Source organism: Octopus bimaculoides, chromosome 1 (genome assembly GCF_001194135.2).
Source record: "Octopus bimaculoides isolate UCB-OBI-ISO-001 chromosome 1, ASM119413v2, whole genome shotgun sequence".
In the NCBI taxonomy this organism is placed as follows: Eukaryota; Metazoa; Mollusca; class Cephalopoda; order Octopoda; family Octopodidae; genus Octopus; species Octopus bimaculoides.
In genome coordinates this window covers 97,033,897-97,060,153 of record NC_068981.1, presented here as the reverse complement: position 1 = coordinate 97,060,153, position 26,257 = coordinate 97,033,897, and the positions used below count along the sequence as shown (strand labels likewise).

Here is a 26,257-nt window from a genome sequence, read left to right as displayed (position 1 = left end):
TCATTGGAAACACGTTACTGTTCAGCAATGTCTATTTCTGAACAGAATCAGATGGACAAATTACTCTCAAATGATAGAAGCAAAAAATATTGCCAGTATTTAGGTTTTGAAAGTTTGATTGTACCTTGAGTTAGAAACTTATGAGGAGGCACATGTAAAAATAACAATACTGGAGCTGAAGCAATAACAAAGCCTAGTGGCCAAATATCACTTAAATCTCAAAATACCATATTGAACAAAGGTCATATTGGATAGTTGTAGTCCTAGTTACATGATGCCTAAGAAAGACAAGATGGTCACAGTTGGAACATTTACAATCATAAGCAGTTGACCTGGAGTTGGCATCAACAATGCTGGATTCATTTAGAGCACTGAAATGTCACAAAAATTGTTTTTGACATAATTCATATTCTGATCACATGAAACTGCAAGCAACAAAACACCTACATCTACTTCAATGTTTAACAGTAAGAAAAGTAGATAGCCAACTTTTTTGGAGAGAAAATTAACCACTTGGAACCCATTTCTCTCTAGATTATTGATAATGACTAGAAAATGCTGATAATATGAAATGAAGATACAACTCTCCAAAAACGTACCATTCTATAGTGATATGAAAATACTCATATGCAAATATTCATGTTTCTAAATACCATTCATGCCATTAAAAAAAAAAACAAAGATAAAATAAGAGAACATTAGTAACAACAAGTTAACTTCAACACTGACATTATTGAAAGCCTAAATTAATAAATTATGCTAACAGTAATGTCTAACAGGTTTCATGAGCATTTGTCACACATATGAGATAATATAATCATTGTTTTCAGGCTTATTTTCACAACATACATAAGTAGATATAAATCATACAAATATTGTCCATGATATTTAAAAACAAGATCAAAGTTTTTAAAAGCCTGAGGAATCTGAACTGTATTTCAACAATTAAATTTATAAGCTTCTTCCAGAAAAATAGCCAAGACTTTGAGCCAACAACTGCTCTTTTTTGTTTTCTTTTTTCACTTTTACATCCACTTTTCCTATACTTGCATAACTCAGATGGAATTTTGTTGAGGCATATCTTCTATGACCATATGCCCTTCCTGTCACCAACCCTCACCTGTTTCCAAATAAGGTTATATTTCCCCATAACTGGATGTTTCCATAGAAGATTAGGAACGAAGGACACCACTAGCATAAAATAGTTCTCTTTTGTTTAACAATTTTGCATCCCATTGACAGATATAAACCTTTAAAACTTACAGAATTCAGAAAACTTTTCTCTTTTTTACAATTTAAATTATTTTCATTGTTTCCCTTGTAATTTTTCATTGTAAGCTGAATATTTAAAACCAGTAATTCTTGCCATCAAATCAAATACTATTTGAGTAAATAATTATCCTTATTTTATCAACCAAGATGTCACAAAACCTGAGCTTGATCCAACTGAATCATCCGAAATAAATTGTGTAATGTACATGTCAGGATCAGCACCCTACATTATTTTATCAACTTTATGACGTATAATTATACATACAGGAAAATACTGGCTGCATTATTCTGTTCACAAACATTTACTTGATAATTACAAACATACAAACAAAAGGTAATTTTCATGAATATAAATAACGACACCCATTTAACAGCATCTCATTATTAATCAATGAGAAGTCCTCTTAGAAGCCACTCAACATGTTAGAAATTTCCCTCAAATTACATCCTACTGTTGACACTGGACAATGTAGTCCTACATATACATACAAGAGATAGTTGACAATGTAAGTCCTTTGATAATAGGTCTACTCAATCAGGGTTGACCCAGGACTAAACAAAAATAATCTCATAACCCCTCCATTAAACCTGAACAGAACTCATTAGTAACTTTATACTACTTGATCCTATTAGTTTTAATCTTATAAAAAGTAGAGTCTGAATCAGAAATTAGGGAAAGGCAGGGTTACAATATATGCCTTTACTAAATCTAATTAGGTACTATAATTCAAGAAGGTCACAGTTAATACAGAAATTGTCTGATATTCTAAAAACGTTAGACACTTCCTTCAAATAAGTTCCAAAATCAATTGTACTTTTAGGAAGATAAACACACCAAATTAGTTTCCCTAATGATCAGCCATAACTGATTGGGAATAATGAAGTACATCAATAACATGTTTATTGTCAAATCCAAATAGGAGAGATATTGAGATGAGAAATCATGCATATTTATGACATCTGAAAAACCTATTTAAAGGTCGGTGTCAGAGTGTATGGGTTTAAGGGTATTTGGTAATAAAGCAGTCATAAGGTGGGTTACATGATAATGATCAATTCTTAATACGTAAAATATATTTTAACTCAGATGAGAGCTGAAATTTCATTTTGATATCAGCCATGTAACACCAAGCTTCTAACAAGCATAATTTATACTGATCACTCTAGTCTTAAACCACATTTTCTAGAGCAAACTACTATAATATACTATGAGATTATAGATAAGCCCTCTCTCATAAGTCTATCAATCCGAAAGATAATAGTTTTACTTGAGAACAGATGAATAGATTATATATAACTTAACCAGTTTAATTCCAACCTGATATTAAACCTGTCCATTGAAATTTTGTGTTCATTTATTTTCCAAATATCAGCTTTATAACAAGGTTATTTTACTAAATTCATTACTTTGAAAATTAACATAAATGAAGGCTGTATATTTCTCAACAAAAATATGGTAACAAAAGGATTTAGTCATTTTTTATTTTAATATCAATCACTAAGATGGCAAATAGGCAGAATCAGTAGCAAGCTGAGCAAAATGCTTATCAGTATTTTGTCCATCCTTACCTTGAGTTCAAATTCCACCAAGGATGACTATGCTTTTCATCCTTTCGAGGACGATAAAATAAGTACCAGTTGAATACTGGGATCGATTTAATCAACTTACACTCAACCCTGAAATTGCTGGCCTTGTACCAAAATTTGAAACCAATCTCAATAACTAAATGTAATCAGGACTAAGAATTGAAACCTTAAATGAGTTAACAATGAATTTAAATGTAACTAAATGATCTCATGGTTTGATTCAAAGATCAATTACTGATTTCAGAATCAGATTATATAGCCTAGACCAACAGGATACAAATTTAAATTTGTTGTACATACCAAAAGAGAACAGTTTTATTTAATTCTTATGCTAAACAGGGCCAAGGATCTTGATTGTGGTTGATTTAAGCTACTACAATCTAGTTTTACACAAACTATATGATTCAATTATAAAAGGATTGTAGTCTCAGTTCTATAGTTCTGAGCTCTATCAAAACAAGCTTACAATAGAAATTTCTAGAAAATAAACCAGCACAATTTAGTGAATTTAATCTCAAGCAAAAGATGATATTGCACAAGCCTGTTTCAATGTCAGAATCTAATTAATAGGTCTCCAATGACCTGCCCAGTTAAGTGGAAAGTGCCTAGGAAGATGAAGTTATTTCCAAATACTTTAGAAATTACTGACCAAGTAGAAGACATCCTGCAGTAAAATTATAGGATGCCAACCATGCAGATAACCATGCTCTTCTTGGAAGATAATATAGAATTAGAAGAGGAAACGTTACATGCACTTAAGATTACAGCTGCACAAATAGGATTATATGTCAATGCCGGTAAGACTGAATACATGGGCTATAACATAACAGGTGATATCTGAACTCTGAATGGCTCTAATCCGAAGATGATTGATGACTTTACCTACCTGAGAAGTTACATACCTTCAACAGAAAAGGATATCCAAGCAGAGATTGCAAAACCATGGAATACCCAAGACAGACACAGAATTCTCTGGAAGTCTTCTCTTCCTGGCATGAAGAGTGTTTTTTTCAAAGCAGTCATTGAATCAGTACTTCTGTATGGCTCTTCAGCATGGATACTGACATGAGACTGGAAAAGAAGCTTGGTGGTATATACACGAGAGTGCTTTGTGCAGTTCTTGATCTTTGTTGGTAGCTACAAAGCAGCAACTGTATGACAGTCTTCTTACCATCACCTCGGTAATCAGAGAACAGATGACATTATGCAGGACACTGCTGGAGAAGCAAGAATGCAATATCCAACAATTTCCTTCACTGGAAACCCAAAAACATAGACATATAGGTATCAGCAGACCAAGACGAGCATACACTGGTTGAGGATATGAAGACTGCTTTAGAAGATCAGGACATTTGGCATGGAAGAGTTGCATTGGTCTGGACAAGTCACCCAATCAGATAATAATACTTTCAACCAGCACATTAATGTCAACACCATCATGCTACTACTTTGTAGTTTACAATTAGTTTAAATAGTAGAGATTGTCATATCTCATCAAATCTGACATATGGAAGCAGGGTTAACTCCTGGCTCATTTTTTTTCATCCAAAAGTACTACTTGCTGATAAGGTCCACTGTCATCATCATCATCATTTAACGTCCGCTTTCCATGCTAGCATGGGTTGGACGATTTGACTGAGGACTGGTGGACCAAGAGGCGACACCAGGCTCCAATCTGATTTGGCAGAGTTTCTACAGCTGGATGCCCTTCTTAACGCCAACCACTCCAAGAGTGTCCAGTGTCTTAAAATACTGCACCAATAAATCTACATTTGATATTTCACTTTTCAAAGAAACAAGTTGTCAAATTCTGTAATTCTTCCAATATTTCTTTAATAATTGATGTTGAATAGCATAATAGGGTTCTGTTTTGTTAAATTCTCAAGCTCCACTGCAAACTCTCTATGTAAAATATTTCCTGTTTGCTCTTCTGGTCAATCAAACTCAACCTACCAATTTGTTGTGCATTTTCAACAGTTTCATTAATTTGAAATTTTATTGTATTTGGCATAATAAACTATATCTTAAACATTATGTACACATGTACATTTTATGTCCTATCCTTTTCCTGAGCTCATATCCAGTTAACCTACTTGACACAATTACAAGTTTACATTGTCAAAATTACCAAAAACTCAGCTTCTAGCATCAATTTTGTCTTTAAAATTTATTACAGAAGACTTTGTTGGTTGCTGCATAAAGTGTTTTATATATCCAATTTCATTTGAAAAAAATGTTAATTTGCAATCATCATATTTCTTTCCATACTGATTAAGGAAAAAAACAAAACTAGACACAAAAGAACAACATTCGGGGCATATCTAATGTATCACCAAGCATATTCATTTAATCTTCCTGAAATTATAATAGCTACTCCATACATCAAGAGTATCTTCTTTTTTTTAACATTAGCACATGTTAAATAGGTTCATAGTGTTCTCTCTCTTCCTAATAGACTGTGTTTAATGTTTTTGCTATGAATTCATATCTTCTTAATATGTTTGGTTATTCCATTCCCCACTATAACCCATTGCAGTCATGAAAAACATCACCCATCAACTCTTTTCTCCATGTAAAATATTAAAAAATAATGTAGATTTAGAATTGACATCTTTACTAATCAGATATTCAGATAACTGGATAAACAAGCTCAAAGATTATTCAAAGGAAATGGAGCAGTTATCTACTGTCATATTTACTAGGGTTTGATAAAACTATGAACTTATGTGTTAACTAAATTTCAATTAGTTTCATTTTTACTTTTTTCTGATTAGCTTGTATAGGTCAAATCTCAAAACTAATACTGAGCCCATACACAAAAAATTTGAATGCATTTATCTATTATACTAGTCCAGTAGAACAGATGCATCAATATTTCAGTGAAGATTACTGTTATGTCAAATATTATCTATTGTATTTCATACCAAATAAGGATTTCATATTTATGTATAACTTTGAGGTAAGTACATGGTAGCTCACAGCATGTTACTAGATAAACAAACTCTTCACATTTTTGTCAGTTTAAATCACAAGCACATCTAACATTCTAAAAACAAATTACTAATAAACAGCCCAATGACTAAGATTAAAGTACTGGACCAAATTGACTATTTAGCTAGTTATAAGTTTATAGCTTGTTTTAACTACTGTGTGGTGATCTTAGCAAGCTGTTCCATTCCAATTTTAGAAATGAATAGTAAGTAGTATAAAAAGTCTCCATTATAAACATGAATACAACATTATCTAAATATATAGATATGCCAGTACATTCTCTCCCAAGCATGAAGAAACAGTAAATAAGAAATAATGTCATCAAATCTAATTATTACATATATATATATTTATCTAACTGCTGGTAATAAAAAAATCAGCACTGAAATTAAACCAGTCTGATCAACAGTCAAACCAGCTTAACAATTTGTGTAAATCAACTATCCATGACAACAGTGTAGGTGACAGTTAAACAGATGATAGAAGTTTTACAAAACTTGTTACATTTCCATTGAACAGCTCAGACACAAACATTGATTTTGTTGTAAAAACAGATCTATAAACACGCTGGATCACATCAGAATCTGAAATTGTCATTGATAGAAGTATTGAAACGTTTTCTGAACAGCAGCATAGATCATATGAAATAGAGTTAAGCCTTTGCTTGGTATCAATTATAATCTTTAACAAAAATGATTATTTAGATTATTGATGAAAAACAAAGCTAAAAGCCTAATGCAGATAGAACAAAACGTTTTGTGTCCACTACAACTAAATATAAATATTAACATTCACAGGACAGGCTAGTGGCTTACAGTAGGCTCTACCAATAAATAAACTCTGCAATCTTATTTCAATTTCTGAGTGAGAATATTTTACTCCAATTTTTAGAGAAGACAAATATTCCAGCATTTTATTTTACTCTTACATAATTTCTATGGCTTTGTACCTTTGTCAAAACCAGCATTACAAGTACAGAAATAAAATTCCAGTGAAACAGTTTCAACAAAGTAATTTTGTACCAATTCCATGAAGTTTTTTGCAAGTTCTTTGAATGATAAATATATTTATCATAATGTACTTTTACAGTAAAATGTAAATCATAATATTACAATTCATTTTATCTTTACCTCCATGAAAAATATGATCTAATGTATTCTACAAATTTTAAAACAGGAATGAAAACCTCAAGTGAACAAACTCAATAGTTTCCCCAGGCCAGACAACAAAATCTTATGGAAGATATATTCTTTTAATTGTTTCAGTTATTTGACTGTGGCCATGCTGGAGCACCGCCTTTAGTCTAACAAATCGACCCCAGGACTTATTCTTTGTAAGCCTCGTACTTTTTCTATCGACCTTTTTTGCCAAACCACTAAGTTACGGAAAACGTAAACACACCAACATCAGTTGTCAAGCGATGGTAGGTGGGGACAAAGACACATATATACGGTGGGCTTCTTTCAGTTTCCGCCTACCAAATCCACTCACAAGGCTTCAGTCAGTCCAAGGTTATAGTAGAAGACACTTGCCCAAGGTGCCATGCAGGGACAATGTTGGTAAGCAAGCTACTTACCACACAACAGCCACTCCTGCGCCTCTATGTTTAACTTTATTTCAGACTAATTTTACTTTGAAACATTAGGAATGCCAAGCAAATCACTGTTGACTCATTTTCTCCCATTCTTCAATAACTTCTTTGGAACGACCCTTTCATTATACCATTGTTAGCATGCCTAACAGGACCTTCACTGGATTAATAAATGCACAGAGCTACTCTTAATAAATACAAACATATATAATCAATACAGACTACATAACACAATACACACCTAAATCTGAATCAGAAGTGAACAACAGAAAAGACTTGAACCAATCATCTATCGTTTACCAGCCAACTGCATTACTGGTTACACTACAGAGTACTTTCTACTCCCATCATAAATTAGATACTTGGAAATTTCTTTTTCCCTTCCATATTGATCCTATTTTGACTTCTTTGAAAGAACTGGTTTAATTTTACAATGTAAGTCCTTCAGACTATTAAGACATTTCTCAAGTCAACAAAGACTTAATGTCTACTAAAGATTTAAAGACTAGTCATCTGTTGACATCCTCTTCTATTGTAAATGATGGTCTATGACATAAGAGATGTTCTGCACTGATCGATCCACTGTCATCATCAATGGTTCCTGCTCAACAGCTTTATTAAAACTAATATCCTATTTGGTCAGATCATCTGGAAGTCATTAACTTGTTTCAAGTAAGTCTCTTGTAACAAACTACTACACCAAATAGCTGGCCAATTGATCATATCAGTATCAGTATAGCAGAGTGGCTCTACTGGTATGGCAATGGTTCTTGACTTTTGTCCAGCCAGTGATATTTTTATCTAAATCATTCATGAGAGTGCATGCTCGTGTGCGGCAACTAATGCACAAAGGGCATGAAATGGATTACATTGAAGTTAGTTTGGAGGATCCTATTGATGATTGGTGTATGGCTAGTAGGTTCATAGTGGTAAATGTTCAAGATAAGGAGTTTAACATTTTTTTGTAGGGCTATGGTGACAGCTGATGTACAATTTGTTAGCTGATAGTGAAGATTGCTACATGGGTTGAAGATAACAAAAGGTTCATGATAATGGATCATGCTTTATAGAACCATGATAATGAATGCATGATCCTGTTACCTGAGAGTGAAGATTGGAGCATGGGTTATAGATTTGTAATGATAATACAAAGTTTGTAGAGTTATGGTGTATGGATCATTAGTTCATGGTGATGGCTTGTAAGTTCTTGAATCACAGGCTCGTGATGATGATCAGTGCATGGTTTATTGGCTCATGGTGATGACTAAATGCTTCATTTATTGGTTCATGATTATGAATGGTGAATTATAGAGTCATGGTGATGACTGGTACATGCTTTGAAAATTTTATGGCAATGATTGGTACATGGTTTGTTAGCTCAAGGCATTGATTAGTGCAAGATTTGTAGAGTTATAGTCTGTGGTTTATTGGATCAAGTGATGATTGGTGCATGGTTTGTATATTCATAGCAATGATTCACTCATGGTGATTGAAGCATGCTTTGTTGGTTTGTCGATACACATGGCTTTTAGAGTAATGGCAATGATCGGTGCATGGCTTGTAGATTTATAGTGATGATTGGTGCATGGTTTGTTGGCTTATAATGATGATCAGTGCACTGCTTGTAGATTCTTAGAGATGATTAGTCCATGATTTGTAAGTCATTGTAATGATTAGTGCATGGATTATTAACTCCTGGTAATTTGTGCTTTGTAGGTCATGGTAATGATTGGTGCATTGTCTGTAGGTCATAAAGATAAATTATTCATAGCTAATAGTCATAGCGAAATATTATCATAATTTGTAGGCTCAGCATGATAAATTGCTCACAGCTTGGTTTATGGTAATAAATGGTGCATGGTTTGTAGTTCTATAATTCGAAGCTTTGTGGTAGCAATTCATGCATGGATTTTGAATTCATAACTATATTCACTATGATGAGTGATGCATGGTTTGCATGCTCAGTGATAAATAGGGTTTGGTTTTTAGATTTACAGAGTTCAATAGTTCAAGATAAAAAGTATATATATAAATATATGGCACACAGTTTGTAAATTTATGACTATAATTTCAGTTCATAATTTGTAGACTTGTGTAGATAGCTATACTTTATTCTATGTCACACACATACATGTACATATATCAGATAACAATCAGTTACTGGACTTTTTTCGTAACTAGATGCATCTATCGATATTGACACCTGACTGCAGGATACAATGCTCTTCTAGCTGCTATACCCACAGGTGAAGCTGAATAGAGTACAAGCTAATGAAACATTTTGCAAGTTTACAGGAATATTGGAGCATGAGGCAATCCTTAGACCTGTCAGATCCAGTCAAACCTTCCAACCCATGACAGTATGGAACATGGGTGATAAAAGATGATTCTATGGTACCTATTTATAGTTAGTTGCACTTACCTATTTGAGGGAGTATAAGTGACTTGGTCACAAACACAATGTGCCAAGGACAGTATATGAACTGCCAATATCTCAGCTAGGCTCTATCTTTTGAGCCATCTGTGCTCTCTTAAAAAAAAAATCACTGAAAATTGATAACCACAAGGAATCCTAAAATTATTTTAAAGCTTTACAATTTTTATGTACCCCAAAACATACAGGTCACCTGCTGAGACACCAGTTACTCACTAGCGATACTTCTTTGAAAAAAATTCAGCAAAAATGTGGTTTAAAAGCATTTGACCTTGTCTGGCATGAGAATTTTCAAACAAAGCTTGTCTGTCTTCTGGAATTTGTCTCCAATCTCTTGGATTGGAAGTTTGTTAGATTATATGTGGTGATGAGGTTCTCTCTATCTTTGATTCATACTGTCAACTTTTGCATACCCCAAAGTTCAATTTTATTGCCCTTCCCCCTCTTCATCATGTACATTAATAATCCACTTGATGTTAATTTTAACAACACTTACTCCTGTGCAAACACTCCTCTTCACTTCTTAATCTTCTGTATACAAGCATTATCCACATGTAAACACAAAAACTCAATCAAACCCACAATGTTCCATGAAAAGATATCTTGAAAACATTCAGCAACTAGGGCATGACACGTTTGTCTTCAGAGCACTGAGACACATCAAGGAAACAATCTTGTGAAAGCATTGCTGCTGCTATACACATTAACATTCATGATCACATCGAACAAATTGGCAAACACTTTGCCACCAACAAAACTTCAACCTCTAGCCCATAGAGGTCTACTATCTCCTATCTAATCTACCACTATTATACTAAAAATTATATTTATTCCGTCCTCTCTAGAGGAAGGAATGTATTTCCCTTCTGGCAGACATATAGATGCCCAAATTGAATATTAGCTGTTATCAAGCTCATTTGTTTTGCTGGACATACAAAGGTCATGGACACTGACCATTCCTTTTAACTAAGCAGTAAAAAAATATCTATTACATATAACATTTGTTTTGTTCAGTTTCAGTTTTATTCACCATTGTTAGATGCCACAACATATGTTGTGGCATCTAACAATGGTGAGAGAGAGAGTTACACAGTTTCCACAACTTGAAATATTTAGAATACATTTTTCTGGTATAGCTTGTGATCTACATTAGTTCAAATGGGATAGTTTGTGATCTACACAGACTTTTTGATCTACATTTACAATTCATCTATGTACTCAACTTCTGGTTGATTAGGTATATAACCAAAAAAACTTTTTATGATTTAAACACTTTTAGTCCTGAGCTCATTGAAAGAAGATGTGATGAGGGCAAAAGAATTTTACACACAGGTCATTCGAGATGAAGCTGAAATAGAATTTCTCCAACGCTATGAACTCCTTAATGAACATGGAGATATTGGTCCATGCAGCAAAAGTTTTCTTTTATTTTTTAAATGTTTAACTCATTTCTCTAATTATAATTGCAAATTTATAACAAAATTTTGAATGTAGATCACAAGCTAGTCTAGATTTAAGTAGCTGTATATCACATACTACACTGGCATCCATTTTTCTCTTTCTGGACAGCAATGGTTTTGAGGCACAACTGTACAACATGGGTCTCACTGGTTTTATTAAATACTGTAATATGAAGACTCATTTCTTGACAATATAACTTTTAATAAGAAAACACACCATATTAACAAAAGCAATCTTGACTAAATACAAAACCAAACAAGAGCCAACTTTAGCTGGTCATTCTTTGTTAATGACAATAGGTAAAAGTGTTACTTGTCAATTAGTTGTTTTCCTATTTGTTGTTTAGCCTCAGGTCATTGCAAACTCAGCAGACTAGGATTAAAAACATGTCTACAATGGCCATCACATGTTTTTTTTTTCAGACATTATGCATCTAGAATTTCATTGCTCAATGTACTATTTCCTTTTTGAGATAGTAAGTTACAACTTGAGAGAGATTTGACTGTATTTTCCATCTGGTTGTTGATTCAAGTTCGACTTTTTTTTTTAGTCATGAGTGCTTTTGTGGTTTCTATCTGAAGAGGTATTATGATCAAGAAACAAGTAACTTCATATTTCAATGTCTAAAGGACAAAGGAATTTGATAATACAAATAAATTGGTGGGAAACAAGTTGTACAGTAATGCAGGCTTCACCAATACAATATTTTTGAACACATCAAATATAGATTGTTTTCACTGTCTACTGTTTTAAACTAAGTATACAAGGACTTGAAACATGGCATATTCCACAAGAGACCAAATATGCATAACCAAATAAATGAAGCCAACCCAGTTTATCAGTCAAATTCACAAGATTCATTTGTAAACATTGAATGCTTATGTATCCTGCTACAAAGGCATCACACCAGCCCGTCCCTACATGTGGAGTTACTACCCTCTTCCAAAAACATTCAGACGGGTGTTATCCTAACTACAAATCAGCCATTGTCTCAAATGGGTGTTTGACCAATTTCCGAAGCATTACCTAATTTGGGTGTTTGCTGAGCTTTCTAAACGCCATTGTCTAAAATGAGTCTTTGCCTACATGCTATTGACTAAAAAGAGATTTTGGCATCTCAAATCGCCATCGTTTAAGTGACTGTAAATCCCTTAACTCATTTTGAGGCGCAAAAACATCGAGATCGATTCTACAAATAGATGGGCGAGCTAGGAAACCGCAGAGTCACTGGTAGTGGTCGGGAAACGATTAAAATGTAAGCTGCAAACCAAAAGAACATCGTACGAGTCATATCTCAACCAGATTCGGTTGAACAATCGCCCAAATGGCGTGCATGTGTGCTTATCCAGCTTTTTTTTTTTTTTTTTGTTAAACAGACTACAGAGTAAATTCTCAGTTACGGAACATTTGATTCGTATATATGCGCGTGCATTTGCATTTACGTGTGTACGCTGTGCATATGAATGTATGAAAGAGAACAATATACAAAATACATTCAGTATTGGAACTAGTCGCCTTGATGACAATGCAAGAAACAAAAAACTTGCAGTAGGAACACAATGATGTCCTAATTTCAAATGCATGAATACAGATATGCAAACAAAGAACAGAAGCCCGATAAAGAAATTAAATTATAAACCCGTTGTCAAAATATGAAATCTATTCAGTGAATTTAGTCACGACAATGTCTTTGCAAACAATTAGTTGGTCTATTCTTGACTGCACAATTGCTCATAGAAATAGTTTCAACCGATAAATTCGGCAAATCATCAAAACATTATATTCTTACAACAAAACATTACTTTTGACACATAAAATACAAATTAACACATGCATGGAACCCAGGTTAATATAGATACGTACACACGTAATATTGTTCAGTACAATGACCTAGATTTCTTCTGATTTTCCAATTATGTTAATGGATTTTGTTTTTTCTCTATCGTGAAGATAAAAACGTCGTCAAGTTAATTTTTTAATTTTACACTGCCCATCAAAAAATTTTTTGTCCGTAAATTTTAATACAAGACTTTTTTTTTCTTTTTAGTTTTGGTTTTCTTATTTCGAACTAAATATACTTTCCGTTGTGATTATTGTGAAAGACAATAAGAGTTGTATTTCTGCTGGTTAAGAAGAAACACTGAGGGTTAGAAAACTAGTTTGTTTTTGTAGTTTTCATCTATCTCGAATGATGTCACTTTGGACCTGATCAAGAAAAGGCAAAAACATGTTCCAGGATAATAAATTAAATGATTACAATGAGCTATGTCTAGAATTTACTCAAGAGAACGGGAAAGGTTAACAGCCTTGAAACAATCATAATTCACTGAAAATATAACTAAAGATATTAAAAGTTAGAGTTTAATTGATTGTTGCACAAGTCAGAGAAATAAAGCAGCAAGACTATTGAGGTCAATAACTGATAAACGAAAAAAATCGATTAAAATAAATTATCAGCTAAGACCTAAATACACTTGTTATAAGCATATAGATCTTTAGTGAGGTAGTGATTAATTCGTTTGTAAAACGTTGTGATAGAATATCTTATTAAAATATGGATAAAGAATATCAGTGGGTCGACAATGACTTGATTCGGTTTTCAATTTTTCATTGCGCATCGCCATGTTTCTCGTTCTGCCAGATGACGTCATCGCAGCCAGCAAGAAGACGAAGCTTGGGCGAAACACCTTGGCTTCTGTCTTAAACAACTAGCAATAAAATTATTCAAATCGTTTGATTACTTTTTTAATACGTAAGTATTGTCCATAAAATTAATTGAACAAAGCAATATAATTATTTTGCTTTCTAAAAAAAAAAAAAAACTGACAAGAAATTCAGCAAATGATATGCAAGCTAAAGTCGAAAATAGTTCTGGTATAATGATTGCAATATGTAACAAATTGCAAATACGTAGCCATTCTACAACAAATTGTGCCATGTACCTTGCTTAATTTTGACGAGAGAAGGAACAAGAGAGACTTATGTAAAACCTTTACTTGACGACGTACAACAATATCAAAAAATGCTTTTACCACGCGTAACACATTCAAAAGGTCTGTTAATGAATGTGTAAAACGTCTTGTTTTACTTGGATGTGTATGTATATTATAAGTAGGGCATATAGTGAGTATTTATCTACATTGTATTAACTGTGTTCCGAACTAGGATGGGATACTTACGAATTGGTATGTAGATATTCAAAACTCAGCTGGGCTCGACTCAGGCTGCTGTAGGCCATGTTGAGTTAAAGGGAACTTCTTTAACCCGCCAGAAAGAAAAAAAAAGAAAAAGTGGGGGAAAATCAAAAACTGAATTGGATAAATTATTAAAGAAATAAAATATAAAAATATTTTTTTAAAATAAAATTCCAAATAAATAGTTAGGATATATATATATATATATACTTTTATCAGTTTACCGTTGGCTCTTTTTGTTTAAAGTAAACTGTTTAGGTTGATAAACAGAAATCCATATCCGAAGTGGGTTTTAAGTCGAAACTAGCATCGGGGGAAGTCAAGATGAATTAAGTGGAGGCTGTCCACGCCTTCCCCTGGTTTATATATATACGTGTGTGAGGGGGTTAGGTGGTGTATGTTCGAGTGTAACATGGACGTCGACATCCATGGCGAAGTACTAAACCTAGTGACACAGGCATCATTAGTCCTTCCAAACAAAATAAAAACGAAATGTATTGACTATAAGTGATCAGGGTAGTCGCTTGACATAGAAGTAGTAAAGTATTATAAAATGAAATTAAGAGAAAAATACAACAGACAAAAAAAAATTTTAATTCACAGGTGAAAATTGGCAAGGTGATATAAGGAGGAAAACCACTGAAAACTACTGTAATTCATAACAAAAATATACAAATTATAGAGATAAATCGCTGTTCCAATCTCGACTTTACTTCCTAACAACTCTTTTATCTGAAAATTCATTATCATACACACAAAAAAAAAATTGTAATGTACTTTTTCCTTGTCAAAGTTTTCTTTTTCCATTAAATTTATTCCAAAATGCCTTACCGTCGGGTTTCGTTGTACCGAAAGTATTTTTAAGCGGGAAGAAATTAACAAAGGAGAGAAAGAAAAAAAAAGATGTTGTTTTGTTTTGGGGTTTTTTTTTTTTGTAACTTCTTTTTTTTTTATTGTGTAAACTAGAGAGGAAGCTGCAACAGTAGTATTGAACGATGGCAGAAAGTAAGACCTGGTCAAACACAGCAAGTAGCAGCTACACACAACATAATAGAGATTCCATGATTTGGACATCTACAAGTAAGAAAACCAACTCTATCACAAGCTGCTGCAGCAATAACAGTAGTAGTAGTGATGAAGAAGACCAAGAAGAAATTCAACGACTTAGAGAAGCTGCCATTTCAGTAGAGCTACATACCGAAGACGACAGTAACGCAAGTAAATTATCACTTGTGTCTAATTATATTCTTACCATACGATATAAATACAGTAACGTCAGCAACAATAAACTGAGCGAACTATATAATATGGCGATGGGGCGGTATTTCCTTTGTCTCATATAATATAGTGAAGTGGCATTTATAGCTTCACTTCCCTACCTCATCTCATAAGCAGCCATGCCGCCGCTGCTCTTGCTGACGTCAGGTTCCTACTACCATATATGGTATGTCTGTATTATGCTAATCAACCGCGTGCGGCGCGATCGTTAGCTGCCATGTTGGATGGGTAGTAAAATAGACTGGCAGTGTTTTTCCTCATTTTTATTTTGTAGAAATCTCAACTGTGTTTATTTTGGTTATAGAATGCCATGGCAAAAGTAATTCCATCTGAGGACTATTATATTCTTTATCCGTATCAACTGAGAATAGTATCCAGTGTTAAATATATATGGAAGACATCGGAGCAGGGGACGGTGATTTCCACTCCCTTTCCCCTTCCGTGAACTCAACTGCTGCCAATATGGAGAGATCTGATTTACTTTATCAGTCCTTGTTCCTCTTCTAATTCTATGCTTTGCTACACAAACAGTAGCATCAGTTAGGGTGGGGGGTTCATACTACTCATTTTTAAATGTATTTTTAACCTTTTATTATTATTTTTTTCTTCTTCTACCAAGATTGTGATGCCTTGTATTAATAATGTATTTCTTTTCAATTGTAATATTTCACATTTCAGCAACAATTTTTACTTGGTTTTGAATTTCTTTCTTTATATTGATTCCGTGTTTTCTTTTTTTAGAGACTTAGTTAAGAAAAAAAATAATCATTAATTCTGTTGTAATTATTGTATCTACAAGGTTCTGGTCCTATGTTCTCTGTACCCTAAATAATAATCGCTGTTTAACAACCACTACAATGCTATTCATTCATTCCACAAGCATCTCTGCCTTCTGTTAGCTTTACTATCATGTCAATTATATTTAAGTCAAGATAATACAGGCGAAGTTCTTTCTACAGCTGTCTCTGCTACGACATAATTCTTTTGTAAAATATTGTTCCATATATTCGTTTTTGTGCTGCTGTATTCAGCTATTCAACTCTCAAAGAGCAAGCAGCCACTTAGCTTCTCCCTCTTTTTTACCGATATATATATATGTGTGATATGGTTTCTCCACTTAAATGGATATTCTCCCTATATCCTTTCTGATCTGCGTTTTATAATAAAATGTATCTCATGTTTTCCAGTTCTCCTTGGTAGTAATATATTTTCTATTCTGAATTTAGATTAATTTTGTTCTCCTTTCTTGGCCTCTTCTATAAACTAGCTGCCTGTTTTTCTACTTATGACATTTGGCTAATATACTTCTAGACATCTCCGTGCGATATACAATTTATATGTTTTCTACACAGCATTCATTATTTTTTTTATACATAAGTGTATAGGATTTGTTTTGTTTGTTTGTTTTTTGTTTTTGTTTTTTTTTTTGCGACCTTACCTTTTTTTTTCCTTTGTTTATATATTTTGTTGCTTTTCCAATGGATTTCGATACCAAATGTTCTTCACTTTCTTGTCGAACCTGTGAAGGGAAAAAATTGACAAAAGGCAGATGTAGAACAGTTTTTTGTTTGTTTGTTTTTTTTTTAAGATCAGTTCATGGCTGTATATGCATTTTGGCTTGATATGAATAAGTCTGAGGTCGCCATCGTTGTCTCATTGATGATCATTGCGTCTGACAGGTAGAGAAATAAGAGATTGCTGTTTCTGAGTTGACGCAAGACAATCTGTGCCGCTTTAATATGAGAAGCGCACGATCGCCCCTCCTGGCTGTCCCCCACCCACCCGCTACCAGCAACTGGGCGCCACCATTCGATGTTTTAAAACCGACCACACTCCTCCTTTGTTCCTGCAATTTAGCAACGAAGAATATCTGCTCTACTTCTGTATTTCAAAGTTACCAGTAATAATTTAACTTCAGTTCGTTTTCCAACAGAGAAAACATTTTCTTTGATTGCAATTTTTTTTGTTTTGCCGTTCTTGCCTACAAGTCAAGATATACAATATCCTTTTTTGTTCTTTTTTCTTTCCATAGAGACCATAATGTCTCTAGAATACAAAGTGTTAACTGTTGTGCAGCTAGCTTGATTATATTATGTACTGTCGTTTTTTTTTTTTAACCTTGACCTTCTTTAATGCTCTTTGTTCTGAAATAGATTGGATAGTATTATGCTTTTTTGTGGGTTTTAGGTTTATATGCAAAAGACGTTTTATTCAGCTTCGGAATATTCTATTAAATTACTAAAACTGATTTAGGTCATTCCAAGCTTGTCGAAAACAATTTTTTTTCTTCATTTGCTTTTTTTTTTGTAACCTAATATTCTGTTTGTTGCCAGCATAACCATAATTTATGTATTCTTTTCATTTCTTATTTGCTTAACTTCGTTTTCCTTATTTTTTTGTTTAAAATTTACAAATTTTTGGAATATTTGGCAGAAGAATCCGATGTGTTTGCAACGTCACTGTTATTGGCAACTTTGTGATATTTTTCCAGATAGAATAAAACGTAATCAAATTTACTTGCAGCATATTAGGTATCGAGTATTTTCGTAGTGACTTGGCTATGATATTCTTGCATTTATACTATTCTTCTATCATTTATTGCAAGATGCCCCTCTGAATCACATTAACAATTTTCTAGTCGAGCTAAGTGCATTTGATATATAAATACGTAATATAGTGCATTTGTTATATAAATTCGTAATTTATCTTGTGAAATATTGATTTATCTTAATATATTTAGTAAGTTAACGAGTCGTGGTGTTTGAAGATTGAGTTTTGCTTCTGTCAAAGCTGAATAAGTTAGTGGCAGCCAAATTTTCATCAGTTATAATAAATTTAAAGAGTATTCAAATACGATTCTTCAGTTAAAACCATTTTTTAAAAATTTCATTAAACCTGTATTTTCAAATATTTTCTCATGTAATCTCAACCAACGATGTGAGCAATTTCGGGAAAATTTCAATTCAACTGTTTAAGGTTAGTGAGTTTTATATGAAAGTGTTCTGTCATTTCGATTGGGTGCTTATCTTGTATCTTTGAGTAAACCCTATAATGGAGGCGTAAAAACTGAATCGGAAGCTTTCTGCTGTCAATATTTGTGGCGTTGAGTTTAATGGTATTCATTAAGATGTTTCGATGTCTAGCGATCAATGCAACCTTCAGAGATGTACAGTTTATAGGTGGTTGGGGCTTCTTGAACACCACCTGGTCCTTAGTTGCTTTTAGCGAAATTCGGTTATAAATACTCGGAACAAATTCTATTTCCTTCCTCGTCACTCTTTTTTTTTTATCCCTGTTAGAATTGGGACGTCCTGCAAGTTTTGCTCTCTCGTGAATCATTTAAAATTGGATTTATATTCTTCATCAAATGAGCTGCTTCAGTTTGAATGCCGTTTTGTTCTAAATCCACTTAACCTTCAAAATCGCCTGTGGAGGCTGGTTAATTCTTTTTTTTAAATGCTACAAAATGGTTTTGAATAAATTATATCCATTTCGCACACACACTTCTGTGAGTCACAGCTCCAAGTCACGTGAGGAGCATGTGGTCTTCAGTAAAGTGATGCAATGAAGTAGAAAATTGAATGCATTTTAAAACATACACTTCACACTTGCCCTGGGGCTTTTTTTTTTTTTTTACGTTGAGTAACTTCTAATAACTGCAAACACCATTCATAATCATTTTTTTTTTCAATGTAGACGTAATTGGTATAAAAAAAAGAATCTCTGAATGAGTAAGCAATAATGAAATATCTTTAAATAAAATTGAAATGTTAAGTTTTGCTATTGCTCAAGACATTTTGGATTTCATTTGGCAGCCAGTGTCGTTGGTATATAGTATGTTTAAGTTTTCATTAGACATTTTACCTGGAATTGTGCTCCTTAGAGATTTGTTGAATCTTTTATGTTGCTATTGATGTTACACTTGTTGTTCTCTCTCTCTCTCTCTATCAGTTATGATTTCTAAAAATGTGTATGAATAACAGACTAGTTTCAACATGTCTTTACTATTTATCAATGGTTAATACCTTGAGAGAGGTATTAATACCATGGAAGTGTAGCTCTAAAATGCACCACAAAATCTAGATATTTTGCTGACATCTTCAGTCTTAATAAGTTCAAGGGTTATTTAGCTGTCCCATTTCTTGGTGTGTCAATGGAATGAATAAAAACTGAGTGTGAAACTTTTTCTGAATCTTAATATCAGAACTATAGTCAGATGCCTACACTGATAAAAACCATCAGCTTCAATAAATGTTTTTTTTTTTTAATGGTGGTGAGTGACAGAAATGGTAGAGCTGCAATTTTTAAATTATGCTCAGTGATCAATATTAGAACTAGACAAGTACCTGAGTCAATGAAACCCTTCCTCTCTAAATTTATATCTTCCAAGATTAAATTATAATTGCTCTTCCTGAATCATTTGTTAGGAAAAGCACTTCAAGGAATTAATGTTTTTGTTACACAGGGATATAATGATATGGATGATGGTGAATTTTTTTTCTTTTTTATGTAAAGGTACGTATAACGATTAAATTCATTAGAAATCAAAATAACATTTTCAGCACAACAATAATCAAGAGAATCCTAACTATTCCGGTTATGTTGACCTTTGTTGTTTGTGGAGAAATTTCTCAGACTGAGGGGTCAAGCAAGTTATCCAAGAACATCATTTTCTTGTATTGCTGACACACTTTCCATAATGGCATTGACCAGTCTCAAGTGACCCAAAGTCATTCACAAAAAAGACTTCAGGTTTATTACTATCTTATTGGTACAATATTTGTATATTTCTTCATGCAAAGTTCATTATTTTGCCATCTACATGTTTTCCTGCTATTGTTTTAAGCAAGTAATCTAATGCAGGAAGGCTGCAATTGCTGGACATACAACAATGAAAGGCACTTCACTTTCTTCCATTAAATCTTGATCAGATAATTTGTGTCAGATCCACGATGAAAATAGTCAATATTCATGATCTTCAAGAACAATTGAATAACAAAGAAGCCTTGAATTGTTATATCACTATCACAATAATGTTTGCACAGTCTTTGCTAGCAAAGATCTTGCTGTAAGTTGTTTCTTAATAGACGTGGATTTGAAATGAGACTGCTACATGGTTGAGGAAGTCCACGTCTGAAAGTCTCTTGAATTCTGCAAGAGAGACCAGAATCACTTATCCAAATCATTTAACATATCTATGCAACACTCTGTAAATATTGAATCAGTCAACAAACCTGTAGATATGAAAGTGTTCTTTTAGTAATATATAATTGAAGGAATGTGAAGTTTTAAATTGGTCTGTTTTCAAACTGAAATTAAAGCAAATGAAGTAATACTTTGGGCATTTGGCAATTGCCATGAAAGTCAAAGTGAAAATTTAGGGAAATTTTTTTATTTTTAATGTATATGTTTACATATACATGTAAGGCAGTAAAAGCCATAACAATGAAGTAGGTAATCTATTACAAACGTTCAGAGTGTTGGCCATGTACAGAATTTGAAATTGCAATGAACTCTCTCAAATAGCTCTTCATTGCCATTGAGCTGTTCACATGTTTCAATAATTCTTTGAAGATTTCAGTCATGAATCTTTTCAGAATACTGAAGGGGTTTGATATATTCTCAGAAGAAAAAGTCTATGGGTGTTAAATCTGGTGACTGTGGTGCCCATTCAATTGGCCTGCAATTGTTTGTATCCACAAAAGTGTATTACTCATACTGAACATTCCTCCCTGGGAAAAGTTCTTTCAGAAAGTCATGAACCCGTAATGCATAATAGGGCGGAACCATATTCTGAAACCAGACAGGATTTCCCCTGCCAAGTGAATGCACATGAGGCATCATCTTGTTGCCAAGCATGTCCAAATATGAATCACCTGTCATGGAGTCCTCAAAATAAAATGGTCCTATTACTTGATTGTGCAAAATCCCACACCACACCATTACCTCCCCCCCCCCACTTTGATTATCAGCCTCCATCCAATGAGGATTGGTTTTGAGTAATATTGGCAGTTGCAAAAGGAGATAAAAAAAACAATGTTAGCAATTTCACATAAGGTGCAGGAATGGCTGTGTGGTAAGCAGCTTGCTTACCAACCACATGGTTCTTGGTTCAGTTCCACTGCATGGCACCTTGAGCAACTGTCTTCTACTATAGCCTCAGGCCAATCAAAGCCTTGTGAGTGGATTTGGTAGACAGAAACTGAAAGAAGCCTGTCATATATGTTTGTGTGTCTGTGTTTGTCCCCCCAACATCGCTTGACAACCGATGCTGGTGTGTTTACATCCCCATAACTTGGCGGTTCGGCAAAAGAGACCAATAGAATAAGTACTAGGCTAACAAGGAATAAGTCCTGGGGTCAATTTGCTCGACTAAAGGTGATGCTCCACCATGGCCACAGTCAAATGACTGAAACAAGTAAAAGAGAGTATTGCAGGATGGTGCATGACTTTATGGCCACCGTATAGTTGGACATTTTCCTTTGTGAAGCTTTTTGTTTACCACAAAAATTACTCCACAATTTAAGTCACAAAACAACTATTTCATTTACTTGCATGTAAACTGACTAGTCTCAGAATGTATGAGAAATGTTCATATTATGCTGTTCGGTCCCTTAGAGAATTATACAAGGTAGACCATGCTTACTAACACTAAACCTATAAGTATTATTAGATATGAAAGTAAATAATGTCTAATTTAATGCATGAAATTCAATGTATAATTCAGTTAAAGGCTACTATTTTAATGTGAAGACAAGCTCCATATCCATCTCTTTTCAAGCCTAATTACATATATGGGGCATGATATTAAATTTGTATGCCGTAGATTAAATTTTATAATACATTAGATATAGTGTAATAAAGACAAATTGAATTCTGCCTTTTCTCTCAGTGTCTGTACAGTGAGGAGTGTGTCCTCCATTGCATCTGTATTTGCTTCTGTTGATTTGAGTTAATTTTTAGAGACATTTCATTTCATGTGAGGATATAACATCCTACATTATAATAAAGTAATTGCAACGCATAGGTGTGGGTATGTAACCATAATGCAATGATTGGTTAACTTACATTACACTACTTGCCACATATCACACCAAGCACCTCACTCTTGGCCCTCCTTCCAAATAGTGAGAGGGAAGTTATGAGAAATAAAAATAGGGAGAGGAAGTGTATGTTAGATAGAGAGGAGGAATAAAATCAAAAATGTAAGAGGGAAAGAGAGTGAAGGGATGAAATAGCATAAAACACAGAAAATGAGAGTGAGTGCGATTACAGTTGCTGGTGTTTATCAAATATTTTTCTGCATGTAAGGTGGTGTCAGTTGATCCTAGTGTTCAGTCATGTGTTAACCTTGCATTCACATTACTCTGTCAAACATATTTATTCATGTTGATTTGAATTAACCCTGTATTATCTCATAAGCTTTGAAATGTTGATGACCCGACTGTTTATCTTTTGAATGACATTGTAAGGTAGGTGTGATAAGGCAGACCTGGTCAGTCTGCACAAAAACAGATAGAATATTTAGGCTGGATGTAACCAGTTTAAATGCTAAAGGATTAAAGCAATAAATACTTGATGGACAATCAGATTATGAAGGAGCCGCTATGTAGTTGTTCAAACTGCAAGAAATAATGGCCAAATCACTACCATTTTAAAGGATATACAAAAAAGATGGGATGATCATGGAACAACTAAGTTTACTTCAAATCAATGAAAAAGCTTCTGTGCACTCACTTGACCTCTTACAAGTAGCCAAATTTCTCTCTAGAAAACAATACATTGAACAATTTAGTCCTATATGGACAAAAAAAGAGACAAGATAGTCATGACTGGAATATCTTTAATCATATATCTGTTCAGAGTTGATCTGGTGATAAGCAACCAGGTTTACTTAGATACTTAGTAACAGTTTTTACCATCAACATAGCTAATCATCATATGTGATAATTATGGAATATGTATGTGTGTGTGTGTGTGTGTGGAGGCACAATGGCCCAGTGGTTAGGGCAGCGAACTCGCGGTTTCGATTCCCAGACTGGGCGTTGTGAGTGTTTATTGAGCGAAAACACCTAAAGCTCCACGAGGCTCCAGCAGGGGATGGTGGCGAACCCTGCTGTACTCTTTCACCACAACTTTCTCTCACTCTTACTTCCTGTTTCTGTTGTGCCTGTAATTCAAAGGGTCACCTTTGTCACACTGAATATCCCCGAGAACTACGTTAAGGGTACACATGTCTGTGGAGTGCTCAGCCACTTGCACATTAATTTCACGAGCAGGCTGTTCCCTTGATCGGATCAACTGGAACCCTTGACGTCGTAAGTGACAGAGTGCCAACAATATATATATATATATATATATACACATAAAGCTCATTCCTTGTCTTTAAACAACTTGTGTTTATAGTCCTTTAAGCCTGTGCATTTATCTGTCAATTGAATCTAATCAATTGACTCTGAAAACAACATGAGCATTGGCTGTACACAATGACAGATGAGAATGAGTGCAGAGAAAGAATAGAAAAGGAAAGATTATAGACAAATGAGAATAGGAAAGAAAACAAGTGATAGAAAAAAGTAAAGGATAAACCTATAAGAATTTTAGTTAAGAGACATGGGTTCAGAAAATTTAGTAGATTACATATCTATTTGATCACTTTCTTTTACTTGTTTCAGTCATTTGACTGCAGCCATGGTGGAGCACCACCTTAAAATGTTTTAGTCAAAGAAATTGACCCCAGGACTTGTACTTTGTAAGCTTAGTACTTATTCTATCAGTCTCTTTTGCTAATTTACAGGGACATAAATCACCAACATTGGTTGTCAAGTAATGGTGGGGGAACAAACACATATATATATATATATATATGCACAACGGGCTTCTTTCAGTTTCTGTCTACAAAGTCCGCTCACAAGGCTATAGTAGAAGACACTTGCTCAAGGTGCCATACAGTGGGACTGAACCCAGAACCATGTGGTTAGGAAGCAGGCTTCTTATCACACAGCCACACCTTCACCATCTGTGGGGAAAAACAGAAAATATTTTAAGAGTGTATATTTAGTACTTTTTTGGGGTGGGGGGATGACAGCATTAAAGATAAACCTATCTTTTGTTTCTGTTAATCAATTAACAATAAAAGGGTAGAAGGTCTGAGTTTTAACTAAATTGTGGCTAATATTTCTAAGAGTTTGTGTTCAAGCTCAGTAGTTTTGTGGAACTCCTTACAAACACTCACATATATACACTCTTGCATGTGTATGTTTTGTTTATACAAACTCATCCTCATACAAATACATATATGTTCACATGTATACACATACAATGTTGGCATTTCATGCTTATAACCTCCTAAGTGAAATGGTGATATGATGCTTACATTTTAACATTGTAATTGGTTGCTCTCAAATTGTCTTTACAAAGACTCGTGGAATAAAAGCCCTTTATTTGAAAAACAGATAAGAGTTGGCAACTAGAAGGGCATCTGACTATAAAATGCTGCTTAAAATTGATTTTATCCAAGTCATGATAGCATGGACAATAAGTGAAAAGTTTATATACACAAGTACCATCTATTACATAAATTGGTATGTGTGATTGTTTGTATCCCCAAAAGTGTATTACTCATACTGAACATTTTTATAACATTTATTTTGATGTATATAGTACCAATGTGCTTGAATAAAATTCTATACTATTCATAAACAGCCATTTTTCAGATAATTTTCTGTCTTTTGACAGTTACATGATTCTGCCACTAGCTGTGCATACATATTTAAAACACAAATCTATATATAGTCTAGTAAAACTTTATAAACTGTTCGTCCTCAAACGATTTCATTTTTACAATTCGAGTTCCATCAAGAACAGAAAAATTAAACTAAAACAAAATTCATTTCTCATCTATAAGAAAATAGAAATTTTGAACTCAATAGCCAAACATGGTTTTATGCACAAAATGAATTTTTATGTTATGAATTATAATACAATTTCCGTTTTTAGTTTATGATATAAACAAATATTATTGACTTTTAAGTTTTTGTTTCACACTTTTTATTGGCTTCAAATTTTGGTACAAGGCTAGTAATTTCGGGAGAGGGAATAAGTAAATTACATCAACCCCAGTGCTCAGCTGGTACTTATTTTTATCTATGAAAAGCAAATTCAACCTTGTCAGAATTTGAACTCGGAACGTAAAGACGAATGAAATGTCGCTAAGCATTTTGCCCAGCATGTTAACAATTCTACCAGTTCACCATCCTTCCTTTCTATTAACTTAGAGTATCACTTTATACCCAATACTACACATCACAAAATACAGAACAAAAACAAGCAACATATCGGTGGTGTATATTTCGTTTGTCGCTGTTATTTATGACATCGTTCATGCGTTTGTACTGGTTTTAGCTTTAGGGGGTTAGGGTTACAGAAAAAAGTGAAAAATGAAGAAAT

The 26,257-nt window shown here is 33.7% G+C and overlaps 2 protein-coding genes across 8 annotated transcripts in view; one reads left to right on the top strand and one right to left on the bottom strand.

Annotated features, from left to right (window-relative positions):
- The window catches only part of LOC106879882 (ATPase MORC2), a 167,114-nt gene extending 147,836 nt beyond the window's left edge, over window positions 1–19,278 (bottom strand). Inside the window, exons 1-2 of one of the 6 annotated variants that reach the window (XM_014929608.2) lie at window positions 17,247–19,278; window positions 14,516–14,593 (exon numbers count right to left, since the gene is read on the bottom strand). In XM_014929608.2, coding sequence (XP_014785094.1) covers window positions 14,516–14,574 — 59 coding nt within the window. In that variant the 5' untranslated portion in view covers window positions 14,575–14,593; window positions 17,247–19,278. Of the gene's footprint in view, window positions 1–14,515; window positions 14,594–14,740; window positions 14,994–17,246 lie in introns of those variants that run through there. The other 5 variants (XM_014929613.2, XM_014929607.2, XM_014929609.2 and 2 more) reach the window with 5 other exon arrangements.
- LOC106879884 (protein CUSTOS-like) overlaps window positions 14,072–26,257 on the top strand; it is a 53,793-nt gene continuing 41,607 nt past the window's right edge. The window contains exons 1-2 of one of the 2 annotated variants that reach the window (XM_014929617.2): window positions 14,072–14,088; window positions 15,497–15,748. In XM_014929617.2, coding sequence (XP_014785103.1) covers window positions 15,526–15,748 — 223 coding nt within the window. In that variant the 5' untranslated portion in view covers window positions 14,072–14,088; window positions 15,497–15,525. Of the gene's footprint in view, window positions 14,089–15,352; window positions 15,749–26,257 lie in introns of those variants that run through there. The other variant, XM_014929618.2, reaches the window with a different exon arrangement.